Source organism: Corythoichthys intestinalis, chromosome 10 (genome assembly GCF_030265065.1).
Source record: "Corythoichthys intestinalis isolate RoL2023-P3 chromosome 10, ASM3026506v1, whole genome shotgun sequence".
NCBI lineage: Eukaryota > Metazoa > Chordata > Actinopteri > Syngnathiformes > Syngnathidae > Corythoichthys > Corythoichthys intestinalis.
This window is the reverse complement of record NC_080404.1, coordinates 44,688,837-44,710,743: the sequence shown is the minus strand read 5'-3', so window position 1 is coordinate 44,710,743 and position 21,907 is coordinate 44,688,837. Positions and strand designations below refer to the sequence as shown.

At 38.4% G+C, this 21,907-nt stretch overlaps 1 protein-coding gene across 4 annotated transcripts in view; it reads left to right on the top strand.

The window, feature by feature from the left end:
* Positions 1 to 7,031: 7,031 nt before the first annotated feature.
* The window catches only part of xpo1b (exportin 1 (CRM1 homolog, yeast) b), a 35,019-nt gene continuing 20,143 nt past the window's right edge, over positions 7,032 to 21,907 (top strand). The window contains exons 1-6 of one of the 4 annotated variants that reach the window (XM_057848476.1): positions 7,032 to 7,179; positions 8,530 to 8,661; positions 8,829 to 8,930; positions 15,318 to 15,390; positions 20,102 to 20,163; positions 20,629 to 20,673. In XM_057848476.1, the coding sequence (XP_057704459.1) occupies positions 8,536 to 8,661; positions 8,829 to 8,930; positions 15,318 to 15,390; positions 20,102 to 20,163; positions 20,629 to 20,673 (408 nt within the window). In that variant the 5' untranslated portion in view covers positions 7,032 to 7,179; positions 8,530 to 8,535. The other 3 variants (XM_057848477.1, XM_057848475.1, XM_057848474.1) reach the window with 3 other exon arrangements.

Here is a 21,907-nt window from a genome sequence, read left to right as displayed (position 1 = left end):
ATTTATGAAAATCTGTAATAGAACCAACAAATATTTGTACTTTTCTTTGTAAATTTAACCAATAAAACTTATGACCTTCAAAATAAAGTGTATTTAGTTTCATTAAGCTCCATCAAGTATTTTCCGAGATATGGGCATTTGGAATGGAGTCAACCGTTTTGGAACACCCTGTTCTATAATCTATTACATGACAATATTAGGACAAAAAGATGACACAAAAATCGAATTCAGACCAGAACAACACTCGATACATCACCCGTCGAAAGAGCATGAGCGTCCTCTAGTGGAAAAAAAACATTGTTACCTCTGATTGATATAATGGAGTCATGTGGTTATTGTTGCAAAGTCTCATTAGTGAACGTGAGACAGCCACTATCGGTATCTCTGGCAAAAATAAAGCCAATACTGTACTGTAACGACTCCATTGTAGCCCAAAGTAACGAAGTGTTTTTTTTCACAAATCTGCTCAGGTAAAAGTAAAAAGTATTTGTGGTAAAATTACTCTAAGAAGTACATTTTTCGTATAAGGTATATAAATGAATATAACGGAGTAAATGTAACGCGTTACTACCAACCAGTAGTAAAAATTGTCTTGATGAGAAGCATTGTTTGATGTGCATGATGGCTCGGTCAAAAGAGCTGCCTGAAAATAAAAAAAAATAATAAAAATTTTTTTAAAAACTGTCTGAAGACCTGCGATCAAGGATTGTTGATTTGTATAAAGCTGGGAAAGGATACAAAACCATCTTTAAAAGTCTGGATGTTCATCAATCGACAGTCAGAGAAGTTGTCTACAAATGGAGAGAGTTTGGTAAGATGACGCCAAGAGTTCAGCGCAGAATACTCAGAGAGGTGAAAAAGAACCCTAGAGTGTCTGATGAAGACTTACAGAAATCACCGGCACAGTGCAATCTCGCTGAGCACACATAAACTATATGTAAAACTATAGCCAAGAATGGTGTTCATGGGAGGACTCCACGGAGGAAGCCACTGCTGTCTAAAAAAAATATTGTTGCTCATCTAATGTTCGCAAAAAGGCACTTGGACACTCAACAGACGTTTTGGCAAAATATTTTGTGGACTGATGAAACCAAAGTTGAATTGTTTGGGAGTAACACACAACATCATGTGTGGAGGAAAAATGGAACAGCTCACCAACATCAACACCTCATTCCCACTGTGAAGCATGGTGGAAGGAGCATCATGATTTGGGGCTGTTTGACTGCCTCAGGGCCTGGACAACTTGGAATTGTTAATGAATGAATTCTAAAGTTTATTAGGATTTTTTGCAGGAAAACCTGAAGCCGTCTTTCAGACAGTTGAAGCTAAAAGAGGATGGATGCTGCAACAAGACAATGATCCAAAACACAGAAGTAAATCAACTTCAGAATGGTTTCAGAAGAACATAATGCACATTCTGGAGTGGCCAAGTCAAAGTCTAGACTTGAACCCCATTGAAATGCTGTAGCATGACCTAAAGACAGCGATTCATGCCAGACCTTCCAGGAATCTGACTGAACTACAGCAGTTTTGTAGAGAAGATTGGCCAAGATTAGTCCTAATCGATGTGCAAGACTGATGGAGGTATTGGGGGGGGGCTACAAAATACTAAATGCGATGGCTTACTTACCTATATTCCCCCCATTCTTTCATTGTTTGCATACTTTCCTCATTAAAATATGAAAACCTTAAATGTTTCGGTGGTTTTTAGTTAAAGCAGACACTGTTTTTTCGTCTGTGTCATTTTGACAAAAATCAGATCACATTTGATGGGGATTTGATGCAGAAATGTGAGAAATTACAAAAGGTTCAGATACTTTTTCATATCACTGTATATAAGGTTTTCCATTTTCTGACATATTTGTTATCTTTTTTGGTCCATCTTTTTTTGGCTGTCTTTTGTCCAGGCGCTACTTTATTTGGCCAGGAGAGGGTAGTCGAGAATCAAAATTGAAGCCACAACGTCAATCACTGATGAAGCAGAAGATGGCGCTGCTGATTGGTATTTTTTAAATTCTACTCTGTGACAACATGGACTTGGGTGATATGACCAGTCACGATGACGATCATATTTATTCCTTGTAGGCATACTTTAGCGACGAACATAGACAGATTCCTCCGAACAAAGACAACCTGACTTAAAATAAATACAAAAATTTTAAAAAATTAACTAATTTATTTAATGTACTTCATTTAATTTTAAAAAATATATTTAGACATTCACAAAACTTTTATATTCACTCCTTGGTAACAGGACTAAGTAAATTTTAAATGACTTTCAAATTATTTCCATCATGAGGTCAACACAGATTGGCGTGATAATATATGTAAATGAAGTGTCACGCTCTAACCAGACAAAACAAGCTACAACCAGCCTCCACCTGACTCTCCCCGCTCTCCGAACTTCGCACATGTGTAACAATACATTCCAGCCCCTTTGCTTTGAGGGGAGTTGCGTTTGTAAATAGAAAGTTTGAAAAGTTCCCCACTTTCAGATTTTGACTAACAAAAACTTTATCATTACCAATAGCATGTATTTATTAAATAGAAATAACAATACCTTCAGAAATGGATGAACAAAAACAACTTTTTCAGATACTGTAGTGTTTTACCTCAGTGTAAAATAATGGCAAAATCCTGTTCAAAATATATACACTTAACTCATTCACTCCCAGGAATTTTCACCGATGCAACCCCCTTCGCTCTCGGCCGTTTTACTGGATTTTGTCTGATTTTGCAAGGCCCACAGAAAATTATGTTCTATTACTATATAAACATGGAACCCACCAAAAGAAAGATTAGACTCTCTTCTTTCAGCAGGAAAACAAGTTAGTTCATATCTTTTTCCATTCTTTAGAAATTTTTAGCAAAGTTTGAGCAATTTTCCAATTTCTGATGAAAAAACAGCGAAATTGAGCTTTTTGTAAAAGCATACATTTCAAACATAGCTTTGACTTTAACACAGCTATTTTTTGCTTTAGTGACATCCCAAACATCTGAATAATGTTTTCCTTCTACAAAATAACACAAACAACAAGACAAATAGAGCTTTTGATGCAAAGTAACAATTTATTTACACATAACTAAACTACTAAACTGAGAGATGACGCTGTTGTGGCTGCGACAGCCGGGGTCGCGGGACACTGGAAGGTGGCGGGGGACGCGAGCGGCCGAGCACGGCGGTGCGGGCTCTGCAGCACGGACTCAACGGCATCGTACTCTGCACTGGTGGTCCCGGTCGTTCTGCTCAGTCGTCCAGCGCCTGGCATCCTGGGCGTCCTCCCAGTTGTTCTGCTCGGTCGTCCGCCGCCTGGCCTCCTGGTCGTCCATTCGGTCGTCTTCCGCCGGCGCCCCGGCCATGCGTTCCGTTGCATCGGGTTGCGGGTCTTACCAAATGCGCTACTGCCCTCCAGTGGCCAGTTTTAAAATAGATTTTCAGCATTGTGCTTTGGAGCCAAGTTGCATCAGAACCTAGAGATGTCTCTTGTGGAAAAAAACGTAAAAGACGATTAAATCTGTCTTTAGGACACTGAAACAATTAAAAATAGAACATATTTATACGTTTTTGGGAGGCAATGAGTTAAGATAGCAGCCTTTTGCTATGTAAGTTAGCTAATTGTTCTTTTGTTGTACATAGATCTTCATTTTTTTGTTTTTTTTTTTATACCGTTTGAGGCTCAGCTCAGGTATTCTAATTTTTTATGTTCCTTATATGATTACTTGATCATTTGAACTAACTAGTTGATGCGATTTATCGACTACTAAAATAATCAATAGATGCAGCCCTAGTTCATACTACAATTATTGACATGCTATGGTAAATTCTAATAACTTTATCCTGAAAACTGAGTCAACACTGTTGATTGCATGGGTCATCTGTGATTCTCATGTGAGCATATGATGTTTTTATTGGTATGTAAAGCAGGCACCATTGACCCGCACTAGCTTAGCCACTCCGGAGCTAACAAATAACTGACAAACTGCACAGAATTTGTTGAAATCAACTCCACCAATTAATTAAACCCCCGCTAACTCGAAGATTAAGCCTCATGTCAAAAATTCTGATTTTCCCTTTAATGGGGTTATGTAATAGGTTAGAATACAGTATAATAATAATTGTTTCCATAACTTTGTGCTGTGAAAAAAATACCATTGTTTAATTTTTTTTAAATCAAACATCGCAAGCAGTTACTCACAATGTTATTCATTACTTGAGTATTTTTTTCACCCAATTCTTTTTTACTTGTACTCCAGTAATTTTTTTGGAAGACTACTTTTACTTTTGTAACATTATTTAGAAATAACGCTACTCTTGAGTACACTTTCTGGCTACTCTACCGACTTCTGTTTAATTGTCAATTATGCATACATAGTGTATAGTTGTTAAACTGAGGATTGAAGCCAAGGGCGTAGGTTTGGTCTCAACATTGGTAGCGACGATATAACAGCATAACCTGCATGTACACTTTTTGCTGGGGACGGGACATTTATAAGTCCAAACAGACTGGGTGAACAGGGGTCAAGGCTACTTTTCAAACCTTTGTTTTCAAAAACTACTAAAGAAACATTTTTAAAACTTCCAGAATAAATGGCTGGATTTTATTAGCAAATTTAAATTGCAATATTTGACACAAATTGCATTACCAAACACAAGGAAACAAAATTGTTAATAATCAATTAACTATCGATAACATCTATTACTTACAGATTAATTAACGTTAACAGTAGAAAAAATACAGGAGGATATTTCCCTTAGCGCAGCTTCCTCCTCGAGTTCGAGAAATTCACACGGATTAATGTTATGCTAACTCTGATGCAGGTCGGACTTTTAGTAGCAAAATGTGTGGTGTGTTCCCCACCTCCACAACATTGATGTCTTTTTACATTACTTATAGTGGCTGCTGCTGTTGGAAAAAAAACTTCTAATATCCCTCGTCTTCGAAGGGGGCGGAGGAGGCGGCATGTTGTATTTCTGTCAGGCTGTGAATGTGTGTGTGTTTGGATGGAGTCAAGTCATCAGCCAATCAAATGTGCGTTTGAGGATAATTCGCTGCTCAGCCTTCACCGTGTACAGACGCACTCTGAGCTCCTGAAGCACTCATGAAGCTAGCAGACCACAAGACCAAGACTGCCCTGCTTAACCAGTGCAAGAAAGCTGGGAAAATAGCCAACACCTGGGTCTACTAAACCCAGATTGTTGATTGTGTTATTGTACAGTTTTGTGGCCATCTGATGTATGTACTATGTCTGAATGTGCGTCTTTAGTTGTATGGGGGCGGGAAACTGATAAGCATATGCTTCATCCCGTCCGCCTTTGTCTTCTTCTTCAGTTCTTTCGAGGAAATCATATCACATTTTGTAATTGTCAATGATTGTCAATGATACCGATGATGATAATATAGTTTCATTCATTCAATCATTCATAAATAAATTACTGTAATTAATAATTGTTAATAATGGTCAGGTCAATTCTATCCTTACAACATATGGGGAGACAATCTAAATGACCTATATAACTGAAGTCATTATAAAATGCAAATAAGGTTGCTTAAAAGTTGGTGGGGACAATTTCAGCATCCTGAAAAGTTGGTAGTGTTATGTCCCTACCGTCCCTATGCAAACCTACGCCCTTAATTGAAGCAAATTGTACCCGTTTCTTAAAAAATTCGAGGTTGGTAGTTCATGGAATGTATTAAAAAATAATAATATTGAATTTACTTCAATGACTTGAATTATAACCATTAATCGTAGTGATTATGCAATGATCTATCCTAGTCCAGCCCAATTTAGTGACTTGACATTAAATTTAGCTTTAAGTGGCCCCTGAACTGCAATAAGTTTGCCACTCCTGCACTATAGTGTACCTAATCGTTATTTCAGCATGACAACAACAGTCTTGCTACATATGCACCTGCTGTGCTTGACGTTGCATTTGTTTGGATGTCTAATGACGATCAATTTGCCACTAAGTGAATGTTGCATTACTATTAGGTAGATAGTTCAAATGAATACTTGCAGAATGATAAATAACGTGACATCATTTAATAATAATATAAAATAGTTATATACACGCAAACTCCCCTAAAAAACCTACAAGAAAAACAAGCATCGCTCGATTGTCGTGCGCGTAGACGTGAAGACGTTGTTGCTGGGTGAAGTCCGAGACGCCCTTAGAAAAATCCTCTGTGAATGACTTTGTACTTGGTTGTGTACTGTCTCTCCACTCAACACCAAATCCAGTATTTTTCCATCAAGTAGCGCGCTGAACCACGTGACCACAGAGTGGGTGGGGGTGGGGGGCGCTGTCATGTTTGCATCCTCGTTGACAGCAATGCCCCGAGTATGGTTCGGAACGGGCTAATCCTGCAATGTTCCACTTTATAATCTATTTATGCTGCCACTGGCGATCTGTGCATCTAAAGTCCACCTGTTAGTTCCTACCGTTGCCCATTCTGGAAGCAAATTCTCCGCCAGGTCGTTTTTTGTAACCTCGTGCGTTAGTGATCGTGTAACCACTCCCACTCGTGGCTGGTGGAAAATTACCAGCTTACAAGCAACAGGCACATGAATGGTGCTTACAGTGGTTTTCACCACACGAGCCAGCAGTGTACCTGTCAGAGGCTTATGTTATTCTTTTTTATTATTTCATTTGAAAATAACTCAAATAATGAGTGTTAGTGGACAGAAATATTCAACGGCGTCACTTTTTACGGCTGGTCGCCTGTTTGATATTGATTGAAACCTACGTTAACCCCAGTGTTTATGCATTTCACGCCTTCATAACATGAATTAAACATGTATTTAAGCTGTTCGCTTTTCCGACAGAGACTCGTAAAGAAATCCATTCTACATAGGAGTCTGCCCTCTTTTTCTCTCCTGGCGGAGTGGTCGCGTGGGCGCTTGAGCCAATTGAAAGTGATTGACAGGTTCCTCGTCCAATGGGAGCGCAGCCGGGATTTCTCCGCCAAAGCTGCAGCCAATCACAGCAAGCGATGGGCGGAACTCGAGTCCAAACTTTACGCGGCGCCATCGGCTGAAAACTAAACCGAGATGGAATCTCCCAGTCTGAACCGGTTTCAACCGGTTGCGAGTTAGTTGCTTGAGAGAGGAAAGGAGGCGCAGGCACACAACCTCCATACCGCCCCGCTGGAAATTTATTAAGAGTAACGAATTTATTAGGTTTGTGACTCAAGGTTTGCTTTGTTTCGTAAAATGTCTCGGAGTGACAGCTTGCTGTCTTTACCTCGATAGTAGTTTTGCTAGCCACATCAGTGGTCATTACCAGTCAGACATCCCTCGCTGCTGGAGCTGGAGATAGTCAACGCTGCAGAAATAGGAAACCTTTTCTTATCAACTGTGATTCTCAAGTGCTCATTATATCTCGTACATTGTTTGGCTAACGCCACACTTTTCAATCAGAGCCTCGGACTTTAGGTACGTAAACTGAGTGGAGTGCAAAACCGCTAAGTTGTCGATAGGTCGGCTGTATTCATTCATAACTAGCGGAAATTGTATTGTTTCATGTCGTATTTGTTTAGCGATCGCTTTGCTCGTGAAACGGCTCTTAATTGACACCGATAGCATACTTTGTATCATCAAATAGCCATGCGCGGGGCGAGCGTGGTCTATCTGGTGAAGGTGGAAGTTACGTGTGGGGTCCGAATTGTGTTTGAACTTGATTTGAAACCAACGTTGTGTGATTAAATCCACGCCTCTCCCACCTCGCCAGCATCACTCGTGTACGTGATGGCAGCGGATGTCAAGTTGGTGTTGCTAGGCACTCTTCTTGCTCGCCACTGTAAGCCTTTTTTGTCACGTGTCATGCGTACACAGCCAATCATCTTAAAAGCACTAACTGTATATTTTGGAGGAAACAATCTAAAGCACCGAAAAGTCATTCCACTTAAGGAAAATCGATGGCGCCTTGATCGGGTGGGAGGGGTTGTACAACGCCATTGCTGGACCACATGGGATCTGTGAGCCACTCCACAGCGTCACAAAATAGATCCGAAGGACAATTTCATGTTTCGCATGCTTTGTGTGAAGTTGTGCAGAATGAATGCTGACACGGCCACAGTTGCTGCTTGCTATTGTCAATACAATTGTTAATTGCTCACTTTTTTTTTTCTGTGGGGGGGGGGCGACTTTGGTTAGCGCTGTTTTTTTTTTCAGGATGTAAACAAAGTGACGTCGAGTTGTGTATCTAACACGTGGCTTGGTTAACTACTTCACAATCAAAATTGAATGCATAACATATCAAGGTGCAATATACAAGTAGTTGTATAAGTTTCCAGTCGTGGGCAACGTTTGGCCAGAACGTTTCTGAATCTGACAATTTGATTTCTTTATAATTTGTCTTGGTTTTAGTCAAGTTTCCCGGTTGTTGACAGTTGGTAGGTCGAGGGGATGTTGTTGTTTCATTGTCAGCTGTTTGGAATTGTTTCAAAACACTCTGTGCACATGACTTTGCCTGTTGAATGAGTTTGGTGCTTCCATGACCCCTCCTCTCCTTTCCTGTCGTTGTTTCAGAGCTCTATGCCAGCAATTATGACAATGTTAGCAGACCATGCAGCACAGCAGCTGCTGGACTTCAACCAGAAACTGGATATCAACCTGCTGGATAATGTGGTGAACTGTGTATATCATGGAGTGGGGCCGCAGGTATATTATGTTGCAACTTGCATTTTTGGTAATTTCCATGACATCGTATTTCGCATAATTTCAAAGCTACAGTCTCAGTATCAACTTTTGTGTTGTGTAGCCTAAATTGTGTATCTCTTTCGTGTAAATGGTTGTATTCAGTAATGTCTTGAATAATTTCATTGCAGCAAAGAATGGCACAAGAAGTGTTGACACACCTCAAAGAACACCCAGATGCCTGGACAAGAGTGGACACAATCCTTGAGTTCTCACAGAATATGAACACCAAAGTAAGCAGAGTTTATTTGTAGAAATTAGGTGTGCACCAGAAACAATCCAATTGTTGTATTAACTAAGTACTGAGCTGTACGACAGAATGATGAAGTCGAATACAATCCACTCTGATACATGGTTGACCTGATCATTGGTGAAAAAAAAATAATCCCAGGGTGACAGTGGAAACTAAAGATTTTAGCATCAACCTTTAGCCACTATAAAACATTTACATACTATTTTTCTTCATCCCTACAGCCATTCAAACGTTGCTGTCGGCCAATGGCGTACCGCACGCATGCTATTTTTAGACCGTGACGTCGCATCGTAAAGCGGAAGTAAAGTAGAAGTGGGACATTATAGACCCGCCCTCGCATAGAAGCAATGGAAAATCTGCTACTTTTCTCCGGTAATCTTTCAAAAACGAGCATGCTGATCACACGTTGCTTTTTTGGAACTTGTAGAAACGACTAGACATTACGACATATGAAGGATGTTTTCTTCATACGTTTCCCGAAACTAACAATTCGGAGGAGAAAATGTGAAGTCTGAATCGACTTGCACGGACTTTTAACGCCAGCTCGGCAGTAAATATTTATGCAGTAAACATTTTGTTGGGTTGGCATTGTCTTTCAGAGGACAAAGAGGTAAGCCATTTTGATATTTTTAACTTATTTTTTGGCGTGACGTGCTGCTTCTGTCTGACAATGAATGACCTGAAAAGATTTAAAATAGTATCTGACTGCCACTGTTAAATTTTCTGTTGTAAATAAAACAACTTTAGTAAGGGGGAAGTGTAAATAAGTTATAGAATTAAGATTTGTTAACAATGAAAAAAAAAAAAAGTGTTCGTTGGCTGTCACTGAGTAGCATTTGCGATTTCTACACAAAACTAGCTAAATTACCTCCAAGAAGGGTCAGAGACGTAGGACAACCAGAGGATATAATATGTAAGAAAGACAAGGCTGGTGGTAAAGGATAGCTTGCTGAAACAGGAGAATGTCAATTGCCACGTTTACATGGAGCCAAATATTCCAATTACAATCGGAATATTTGTTCAAACCGAATAAATGTGTTCCATATAAACACCTCATTCGGAATGAACAGGCCCAAACCAAATGGAATTTCATTCCGTTTCACAGGGGTGGAATATTCCTTTTCCCAAACCGATTAGAAGTAAAATTATATCATGTAAACAGGGAAGCGGAATGGTGTCTGGTTGCGTTCTTTCTGCACATGCTCCGTACTGACGTGGTGACGTCACTTGGTGACGTAAGTAACGTCACTTGCAACATGGCTTCCAAGCACACGCACAGCGCACCCACACAACTTTTTAAATGAACGGCGTGTCATTCTGAAGTTTTGTTTCCACTCGAAAAGTTAAAACAGTAGCTGATCTGACGATCGATCTCCATGTTTTGCAACGTGACGCTTTGTTTTGATTAATCTGCGCATGTCAGACGGCAGTTGTCAAACGTCTTTTCGGAATAAAGGCAGACACATGTAAACGCTGGATCGGAATAGATGAAGTGACATGTAAACAGCTGATCTGAAATTTCCATTCGGAATGATTTGAATCGGTATGAATAAAAGTCAGCATGTAAACGTGGCTAATGTCAGTCGCATCGATAAAAAAGCTAAGGCTATGCTTAGATCGGCTCTTTTTTTTTTTTTTTTTTTTTTTTTTTTTTTTCCCCCCGTCTTTTACCGCCTTCGACACTCAAGCCATCTCTTTAACTGAACATTTTTTTGTTCTTCCACATCTTTGCCAGTGAATTTGGCACCAGGGACATCAGTTTCGGAGAGAATTGGTAGGTTTAGCTCTGTAAACATCTCCTTCGTACACGATTTACATTCATTTCCTATGAGGGACAAACGGTGGCTTGTCCCCACTTAGCAACAGTAGCTAATGTCATGAATATTAATGAGTGGAAGTGACGTGTTGCTTGCGGTACGCCATTGCAATCTTTCCTAATTTTTTGTGCCATCTCCACTTGGCGATAGGGATCTGACAAATAGGCATGTGCCGGTTACCGGTTTCAAGGTATACCGTGGTATGAAAACGTCAAGGTTTCAAAACCGCGAAAATTTTCTGTCATACAGTCCCTACGGTATTAGTTATTTTTTATGTCCCAAAAATGCTGGGCTCACCACTCCCCCTGAAGTTGTTGCTCTGTGTCAGTGAGTCAGGTGTGCTGCACATTGGCTGGAGGACATGAAACACCTGAAATGTTTCCCCCATCGAAGAAAATGAAGTCGCTGGTACGGGAATACTTCGGGTTAGGCCTGAACGATATTGGAAAAAACTATTGCTGCGATTTTTTTGGGGGGGGGGGGGGGGTTGCGATATTATATTGCGATATTAAAAAATATATATATTTTACATTTCTTTTTAAAGAAACTTTCACTAGATGACTTGAATAGCTGTTTGGAAAGACTTTAGATGACTCACAATGACCAGTGTACAGTGATCCCTCGTTTTTCGCGGTTAATGGGGGCCAGAACCCGCCGCGATAAGTGAAAAACCGCAAAGTTGTGCACCCCCCCAAATTTTTATTTTTTTGTGTGTGTGCTCAATGATTTTTTTGATTTAGCATTGTAAAGAGATACATATAAGACATGTTTTTTCTTACTTTTTCTCCAAAGTATGATTTTAAAAAATGTGTGTGTGTGTATGTATATACATATATATATATATATATATATATATATATATATATATATATATAAATAAATGGTTTTAAGCACTTCAAATGTAATAATTTTTATCAGTTTTAAACATAACTGTCCAACCAAATAATTTTTGAACAAGAATAAAGTACTGTAGTAGAAAAATGCTTGGCCTTATTAAATACTTCTGTTTTTCTACCTTAGCTGTGACTCTTGGTGGACTTGTAGAAATTACAGACTCCTCATGATCACTTCTGGCATTTAATTTATATGTCTCAAACATCTACACACACACGCACGCACGCACACACACACATTCATTCCAAAGCGGCCTCCTTGCAGAAACTGCTTAACAAGTTAAATGATGATTGACAGCTGCTGCGCTGTGATGTCCGCTTCTTTGGCAAGATCAAAGATACCAGCATCTTTAACTTTAATAAGGAAGTGCTGCAGTGACTGTGAGGTTCAAAGAGCTGGGAGAGGGAGGGTGTGAGGCTCTGTGCAGAGCAGAAAGCAGGGCGTATGTGGATTAAAAAAAATAAAAACTATCGCATGTCCTTGCGATGGGACTATCGCGCACGCACACATCGCGATGGCAATGTTTAAACGATATATCGTTCAGGCTTACTTCGGGTACAGGAAAGTTATAGACAGCCTCAGCTTATGTGGGCCAACCGACATGTAAAACATGTTTGCGGGGGGTGGCTACTAGAGAAGGCAATATCTCCAATATGTTTTCTCATTTATACAAAATTAAAGGTTAGTAAACGCTGTCATGAACGTTACCCAATAGCTAGCAGAGTTACCTCCAGCGTGTGCTGTGTGTCTAACAGTGGTAAAACACTAACGTAAACTTGTTAACGAGGTAGATAACATGGCTAATTAGCATGCCAATTTAATGTTGGAGTATTTTTTTTATTTAACTTAACATTATGCTTATGTTCCAATTTGCTAATATGTTGTTCTGAAAAATCTTGTTCAATGGAAAAAGTTTGTTTTTTTTAACCCAGAAATCTGGGTTAAAAAAAAATAAATAAAAAAAAAAAAATTTTTTTTTTTTTAGAGCTATAATTCCAATACTGTGGTACAGTGTAACTGTGATATATTTGCTTAAGGTTTTCATACCGTCAGAATCTCATACTGCCGCGTGCCTAGTGACAAAATATCAAAATGATATTAGGGCTGCAGCTATCGAATATTTTAGTAGTCGATTAATCATGGACTAGTTAGTTTGAATAATCAAGTAACGGAACATGAAAAATTCAAATACCTGAGCTGGGCCTCAAACGGTATAATTAAAAAATATATATACCTATGTACAACAAAATAACAATTGGCTAACTTGCTTAGAAAAAGTCCGCTAGCTTAAATGCTATAAAATGCTAAAGTTTTATTTTTTTTTTTTTTTTTTACAATGCTCTTAACAAATGGTTCAGACAAATATTCCCACAAAAAACGGCTAAATTTACCTACAAACTAAATTAAGAATGCATAAAAAAACATTAGCTCAAAAAAAAACTTAGCTTACGTTGGTCCTAACAGGGAGCAGTTGGATTCAGCCATGTGAAAAGAGGCAGACCAGAGGGCAGTGTGTCCACCCCCATCAATAAAACTGAATGCAAACACTTTCAAAATAAACCATTACAACGCCACTTAAATTGAACGAATACTCGAAGCAACAAAATTGAATTCGAATATTTTTTTTCTAATCGAATACTCGAGTAAATCGATTAATCGTTGCAGCACTAGATGATATATCCATACTTTGCATCCCAAAAGGTTATCGGTACGCTCATGCCAAGAATCGAGAGATTATTTTTAACAGGTAAACCAACAAGTTGCTACCAAAATCTTCCACCATAATTGTGTCTCTCAACTCTATGGCTGCAAAAGACTGTGAACCACGCCCAATCCAGGCTGGGAATTAAGACTGGGAAGGGTGAATGAACCGTTCGTTCATTCGAAACCAGATCATTCTCAGTCATCACTCTTTCCAATTTTCGGGGCATTTACAGGTCACTTTCTGTTGAGTTTGAGTCAGTGCTTATTCATTTTAGAGATTCCCGGGTAACTCTCTCTCCTGTAACCCAAAATCAACAGGAAGTAACTCTTTAAATGCCCCAAAATCAACAGGAATTGACTGAAAGTCAACAGGTAATGACCTGAAATGGCCCAAATGACTTCGTGGCTTGGCATTGGCGGCCACTGACGGCCATAGAAGTGGGGGAAACCCATTTGAAGTGGGAAGGGTTTATTCGCTGCCACCATACAATTTAAAATGGATTGAACGTCTACAAGTGAAAAACTTACAGCAGAAGGATGAAGATAGCTTGTTTTTCTGTTTATTATTTGTTTTGTTGTTGTTGTTGTTCCTAGAATGATTTCCTGATCAATGTATCGATAATCATTGTATCGCCATATCGTGAGATCGTTATCGAGAGCTTTGTATCCCATATCGTATCATGAGGTACCAAGAGATTCTCACCCTTATTTGAGGATGACAGTTTTCAGTGTTTCATGGCTTCTGTAATCATTTAGAAAGTATTTCGTACCCTTCTAATGACTGATATCCGTTGAATGGTGAGAGACTGTCTCTTTGATGCTCTGCAAGCTCAATGTAGACCATTGCTTTTTCCATGAGTGTCACTATAAAAATATTGGAAAAGCCTACTACAACATATGACGTTTATTTGGGATAAAACGGGTGCGCTTGAAAGTTAACCATTTACAATATAAAAGCCATCATGAGCTTGAAAGATATTTTGATACAAACAAAAAAGGTTGAGGTAGGCTGAAAATGTTTGCTTTTTTAAATCGGTTTAGTTTTACAATTCATTACACTATACAGCACGTCGGCTACACTAATGTACCTCTTGTCCGTAGATTTCATTGCACAGGGTAAGGGGCCATGTAATTTCATGAAACTTCAGACCCGCAGTCTTATTTAGCCGGGGTGTACGTGTAATAAACAGAGCCAAAAGAAGCGACATCATGGTGCCATGGCCATTTTTTTGTGTGGCATTATGGCATTGTAAACAATGGAGGTGAATAGGACGCGGCTTTCCTGCTCCTCTTTGTACAACTGTAAGAGCTTGTAAATCTTAGCTTGAATATGGCTGGAGAAGACATCGAACAACGCCGAAAAATGCTAAGCGTCCAGTTCAGAGGTGACCCGTGCGGACGATGGCATCACACATGAGGCAGCTCTTTTTTTGCCCATGTGTAGTCTGCGCAATTGCAGGCATCCCGTGCAGGAGCAGGGCGTTGAACGCACCTTAAACGTGGTGTGGACAGTTAGAAAATATTGTTCGAATTATAAGGCAGAAAAATTGTATGTCCTAGTGGATTTAGCATATAAGAAACGTTTACATAATTGTTGTGTTTACTTTTCCACAAACATTTGCGTTGCTCAACCATCTGTGGCCTTTGTTCATCAGATAAAGGCAGTTAGTATAGGCCTTGAATATGTACTTTCTTGCCCATAAGAATAAATCTTGTAATGCCATAGATTAATAGTTCTGCCTGGTCTGTAATGACCCTGGGAGAAACGGCAGCACCTCTGCAATACTTGAATTTACTGCACGTAGAAATAAATGCATAATCTACTTGAAAGATGGGGTCTATCAAATATTTAGCTAGAACTAGGCTATTGCTGGCATTTCATTTGTTTTCCCGTCAAAGTTCGCGGCATATTATTCACTGTATTTTAACATTTGTCTCTTCGCTTTTTTCAGTACTACGCACTTCAGATCCTGGAAACAGTTATCAAAACAAGATGGAAAATTCTCCCAAGGAATCAATGTGAAGGTAATTTTTTTTTTTTAACTTTCATTTGATGTGTGATGCTCTCAAACTATACTAAAATCTAGGGCTGCAGCTATCAATTATTTTAGTAGTCGATTAATCTATCAATTTGAATAATTGAGTAATCGGTTTAGGGACATTTAAGGCGTTGCAGAATAAATTTTAGGAGATGAAAAACAAAGGCTTGCGAAGATTGCATTTTTAAAAGAGCATTAAATGCGAATATAAAATATAATTCCCCAGTGTTTCTTCAAACTGAACAGAATTTCACTTTCATTTAAAAATAAAATACCTTAGCTTAGCCTCAAATGGTATAAAAAAAAAATACATGAGGCTATAAGTACAACAAAACAATTGACTAACTTGCATAGAAAAAGTCCGCTAGCTCAAATGCTATGAAATGCTAGCCTTTTTTTTTCTTTTACAATGCTCTTAAAAAATGGTTAACTTACCTTATGTTGGTCTTAACAGGGAGCAGCTGGATTTAGCTATGTTAAATGAGTTGCGTCATATTCACTGTTGCCACTAGAGGGCAGTGTATCCATCCAAATCAATAACTTGAATGCAAACACTTTCAAAACAAACCATTTACTCTAAACTCGAAGCAGCAAAATATATACAAAGCTTTTTTTTTTTTTTAAATCGACTTAATCGTTGCAGTACTACTAAAACCCTCGAATGATACGTCCGGAGAAAACGTCAAACAAGGCAGAAAAACGATAAGCCTCCGGACATGACATGTCATGATTGGTGCTCGGTGGTTCCAGTCATGACCATTGGATAGCATTTGGGCGATGCTGGTCCTCTTAGCCAGTAAGCAGTAGCTCTGAATATGTTGGTATTTTAATAAAATTTCTTAATGCGGAATACAAGCGACCCTCGTCCACCTTGTTGTTCATGACTATTACTGTCTGACTGATCAATTGGCGTTTGTGTGCTCTCAAGACCATTTGAGGTGGAAACGGTCTGAGCTTGGTCGTGGTACTACTGGACAGTGGAAAGTAGCCAGTTAATGTGTAGTGCACCACTAACCAAGCTCACCTTGAGGTTTCAACTCTTCAAATTTTTTCCCCTCCGATTTTACCATGCGGTCCCTGTAGCGTAATTTTATTGAAGTCATTTCATCTTGCCCCAGTGGGGCTTGCTGATAAAACTGAAAATAAAACTAAGTATATTCATCATTAACTAGAGCAGAGCTCAGGCTTGGGCTATGCAATTAGCCCCCCACAAAAAAGTAAAAACCGCAATTTGGTGCTTCTAACCCAGATAAAGCCGCGATCTCAAATGGCAAATCTAGTGAATGGCAACCAGCAATCTCTTTTCCCCCCTTGTGTTGGAGTGTACTGCCTTGTTTTCAGTTGCATTTGCATCAATCAACCATATTGATAATATATTTAATCTGTTCAGCATTTAATGACACTGTGATCTGTAAAATAAATTGTGAATGATAGAGGTGTGCAAAATTTCCGATTCTTAGATTATTCGCGATTCTGCCGTGGAAGATTCAAGAACGATTCACAAATATCCAAATTCCGATTATTGAAATATGCGAAATAAAGCAGAAGTACAACACACTCAGTGCGCTACGCGGGCTTCGGGACACAATGAGGAACGAAGCGAGAGTAGCTAAACATCATGCTTCTCATTACCCAGACCCTCGGGTAATGCCAATGCTCAACTCACGGCTCTAGCTGAAGTCATGCCATGAGATAAAAAAAAACCACAACAACATACCTGACTGCTGCCGAAAAGCTGCTCCAAAGTACATCCACACAATGTTATGGTAGATATCATTTATATAGGACTAGATGCAATATAGATTCGATAGCCTTAGCAGCACATCTACAAAAAGCTAGATGTGGGTAGACATGTGCCGGTTACGGGTTTCACGGTTTACCGTGGTGTGAAAAAGTCGCGGTTTCAAAACCACTAAAATTTTCCGTCAGACCGTAGTACGGTATTCGCCATTTTTCATGTGTCAAAAATGCAGCCAGAAGTGGCGTGGCGCGGCAGCGCTCACCCCCTCCCGTTTGTTGCTGTGTGTGAAAGTGACTATCAGCTAAACAGCCAGCAAACCCTAAACAAATACTCCAAACATAAGGCGTTCTTTTCTTCAATTTATTGAGCTCTCAAATCGTGGTAAATGGAATATACAAAATGAATACATTTAAAACGTTGTACAATTGTATTTTTCCATGTGTGAGTAGCTAAACAGATTAGCACTATGACAAAGTTCGCCAAAAACAAAACACATATTTTCCTTTGAAATTCGATATACAAACTAACTAAAAGCTTAAAAAAGACGAATTTTAGCCTAGACTTAGCTGGGAGAGCAACTTCGTCGAGTGTTACAGCCGCAGAGTGAGAAAAACAAGCTTGATTCGCGTGAATGAAGGGGGGGGGGGAGGCATAGCATCAAAAATCGTTAATTGAGGAAAGATGATCTTGCCCTAAGCACAAATCCACGTTCACTGGATCAAGGAGAGGTCTCCCTCCCAATGAATTTTTTTTTTTTTTTTTTTTGATGAAACCTTTCCACAACAATATTTACATTTTAACTAACTTATACATTTTTAACTAACTTATGAACTTTTGAATTATTTGTTCTTTCTAACACAAAGGCATGACATCATGTAGACTAGAGTTGACACAGTGGCTGAAAATGGCAAAACTTCACTTGAGCTTTTCAATCCTCAAAAAAAATTATGCAGTATAAATTTTTAAAAATTTTATTCAGAAGAGTTTTCACTTTTTATTTTTATAGAAATTATTTTGTTCTTGCTCTAAACTTGAGCAACTTGAGCTGTGGGTATAGTCTACGTTATATTTTAATTTTATTTAAAATATATGTATTTTTTTTAATTGATTATTTATTTTAACAATACATTCATATTCCAATTTGCAACTATGTTCTGAAAAAAAAAAATCCTGTTCAATGGAAAAAAGTTTTTTTTTTTTTTAACCCATACATCTCAAAATAACACATTTTGGAGCTATAATTGCAATACCGTGATACCGTGAAACCGCGGTATTTTTGCTCATGGTTATCGTACCGTCAAAATCTCATACCGGCACATGCCTAGATGCGGGTGTTAGTAAACGGCCGCCATCTTAAAGCAGTACACTTCCCTGCAAGGCTGTTGTAGCGAACCTTCCAAGCGAACCTAATTAACTTTTTATCTAAAATACTCCTTAATCGGTAAAATATTGACTTGAATCTATCTTTAAAATAGTTTTAAAACTTTCACATGTCGAAAGTAGACAAAAGGGAAATTATGGAATAACGGGAGCAATTTTAACAACTTTAATGGTTGATTCACAACATTAAATGAATTGAATGTAGTTTAAAGCTGCTGATACAGAATGGGGACTGGAGTTTTTTATTTACTGTTATTTTTGTATATTTGTTTACTGCTATATGTTAACTTGATACTGAAATAGTAGTTTGGTTTAGCCTGAGAGTATTTTTTGAACAATTTTGGAACTAATGTACAAAACATTAAAAAAAAAAAAAAAAAAAAAAAAAAAAGGAGGGGGGTGCATCAATAATCGTTTTATAATCGAATCAGAGCCTCTGAATCGTAATCGTAATCGAATCGTTAGGTGGCCAAAGATTCCCAGCTCTTGTGAATGATTTAAAACTTCTTTTAATGCACCCTTCTCACAGTGACACTTGCCACGTTTACATGGAGCCAAATATTCCAATTACAATCGGAATATTTGTTCAAACCGAATAAATGTGTTCCATATAAACACCTCATTCGGAATGAACAGGCCCAAACCGAATTTCATTCCGATTCACAGGGGTGGAATATTCCTTTTCCCAAACCGATTAGAAGTAAAATTATATCATGTAAACAGGGAAGCGGAATGGTGTCTGGTTGCGTTCTTTCTGCACATGCTCCGTACTGACGTGGTGACGTCACTTTGTGACGTAAGTAACGTCACTTGCAACGTGGCTTCCAAGCACAGCGCACCTAATTGGAGTCCGGCGGAAAGATTGTATTTAATTCAAACTTTAAAAGAATTGAATATAATTGCTCGCTTAGACGGGCGTAAAACGAGGAACAGTGAACTATTTAAAAAAGTTCACGAGAGGTTAGACGAAGCCGGAATAGACCGGAGCGTTGACCAGATTAGAAACCGGTGGAAAACCAGCTACTACAAGGCAAAAGAGCAAAACAGCAGAAGCGGATATGACCCCACAAACACAACAAGTGGGTTAAAGTTAAAACAGCAGCACTTCGATGATCGATCTCCATGTTTTGCAACGTGACGCTTTGTTTTGATTAATCTGCGCATGTCAGACGGCAGTTGTCAAACGTCCTTTCGGAATAAAGGCAGTCACATGTAAACGCTGGATCGGAATAGATGAAGTGACATGTAAACAGCTGATCTGAAATTTCCATTCGGAATGATTTGAATCGGTACGAATAAAAGTCAGCATGTAAACGTGGCTAATGTCACTCTTCTAGGGAAATATAACAAGGTCTTCATCCCATGCAAGTTTAGTGGCGGTCCAAAACCCACAACGTTGTTAAACAATCAATTGGCAATTTGTAAATGAAGAAACTGTTTATTATTCAAGTATAGAGTTACTGGAAAAATGTCAGTTTCACCGAGATAATGACAGGTGATGTTCATGTAAGGATATGTTGATGTTTACATACTTTTATCAAAGTGAGTTAACGATGTATCGTCTATATTTTTATAGGAATAAAAAAGTATGTTGTTGGTCTCATTATTAAGACGTCATCTGATGCTGCAAATGTCGAGGTATGTAACACTGTTTTAAGTTTCTGTATTTTTTTTTTTTGTCTCTGTGACAAAAAAAATTGTAGTTTGTAAAATTTGAGTGGCTAGTAACACACTGGAAAACCCCAAGCTAAAGTGGCTGGTGGTTTAATATAATAATAATAATAATAATAATAAATGAATAATAAATATATAATTAATAAATAATACAATAATAAAAAAAAAAAGTTGTCAATCTCTTCAACTGTCAAATATTTAGCTATACAGTATTGCATAAAATATCTGCATCAAAGTGGTTGTAAGTAGAGACTGGGTCATTTTTTTATTGTTGTTGTGAAATGGTGTTTGTATTTTTCTCGTGCTCTTTTTGTTAGCATAATTTTCTTTTTTAAACTTTCTACAACCATATATTAGTGGCTTGCACTGTTGTCAGTAAGGTTGCCTTAGAATCAAGAAAAGCTCACATGTTGTGTTTCAACTTTTTAGAAAGAAAAGGTGTACATTGGAAAGCTGAACATGATTCTTGTTCAGGTAAGTCCAATTATTTCTACTGATAATGATGTGATGAAGAGATTTTTTTTATTGCAATTTCCACGAAATGGTACCCCAATATCCATTACATGTGTAGTAAGAGGGTGAGGAATAACACGTGAATTAACTAGAGATGTCCCGATCCGATTGCATCATTTTTCAGAGGATGAGGAATCTGCCGAAAAGGATCGGGTTTTTAAAGAAATATATTTGTTTCTCTGCTTCATGCGCGTACAGCCTTCACTCTCCCTCCTGCTGCTTTTCTTGCTCACCAGTGCACTGCAGTTCGCTTGTTAAATTTAATAATGAGTGACAGCCTTTGAGGCTTTGATGTTGCCAGAGAAGCCTGGAAGTGCTACCTTGAAAGATGCCGCATGTGTCAATCATAGTTGAGCTTGTAAAAACACTGCGGTAGTGTGCTGTGGCAACTCATTGTGTGTGTGTGTGTGTGTGTGCGTGTGTTAGTGTTCTAAGCAGCGTGAGCGGATTTGAGTGAACTCACTCAATGAAGCTTAAAATAAAGGCAAGTATTCTTCTATGTTATTCTTGTTTAAAAATAATTTGGTGGGACAGTAAAATGTTTAAAACTAGTGATGCACGATAATACATTTTTCAACCAATATCGCTAACCGATAATTACCTGCCCCTTCCACCCGATAACCGATAATATCACGCCGATAATTCTATTCAAATATGTATGTAAAATTTTAATGTATACAAAGATAAATGTTACTGTGCAAAAATGTAATTTAGTGCTTTTTTTTCCCACATCAAATGTGAACAAGTAGTAAATTCCAACAACTTAACAATGGCAATGACATTGTGTAATAGTAAGCTTTTGGAAACAATTACTTAAGGAGTAAACACCCAAGTTGCACAAAAATGCATTTAAAAGTAAGCCATTCCTAACATATATCACATTACTACACTGCAAAAACACCTCCTTAAAACTAGCAGAATTGGACAAAACTGTTGATTGCGCACATTTGGAGGCTAAATCAAGTATATAACTATCAGATTGCATTATCGGTTGAATTTCGTTTTATCTGGATTATCTGTGTGACGTCATAATTGCCATTATCGGCCGATAATTATCGGTGACCGATATTATCGTGCATCTCTATTTAAAACTATTTTTTTATGGAACAATTTCTTATCGGTATCGGATCGGGATTGTATCGGCGGATTCTCAAAATCAGGTGACTCGATGACTCGGGTGAAGAAATATACGATC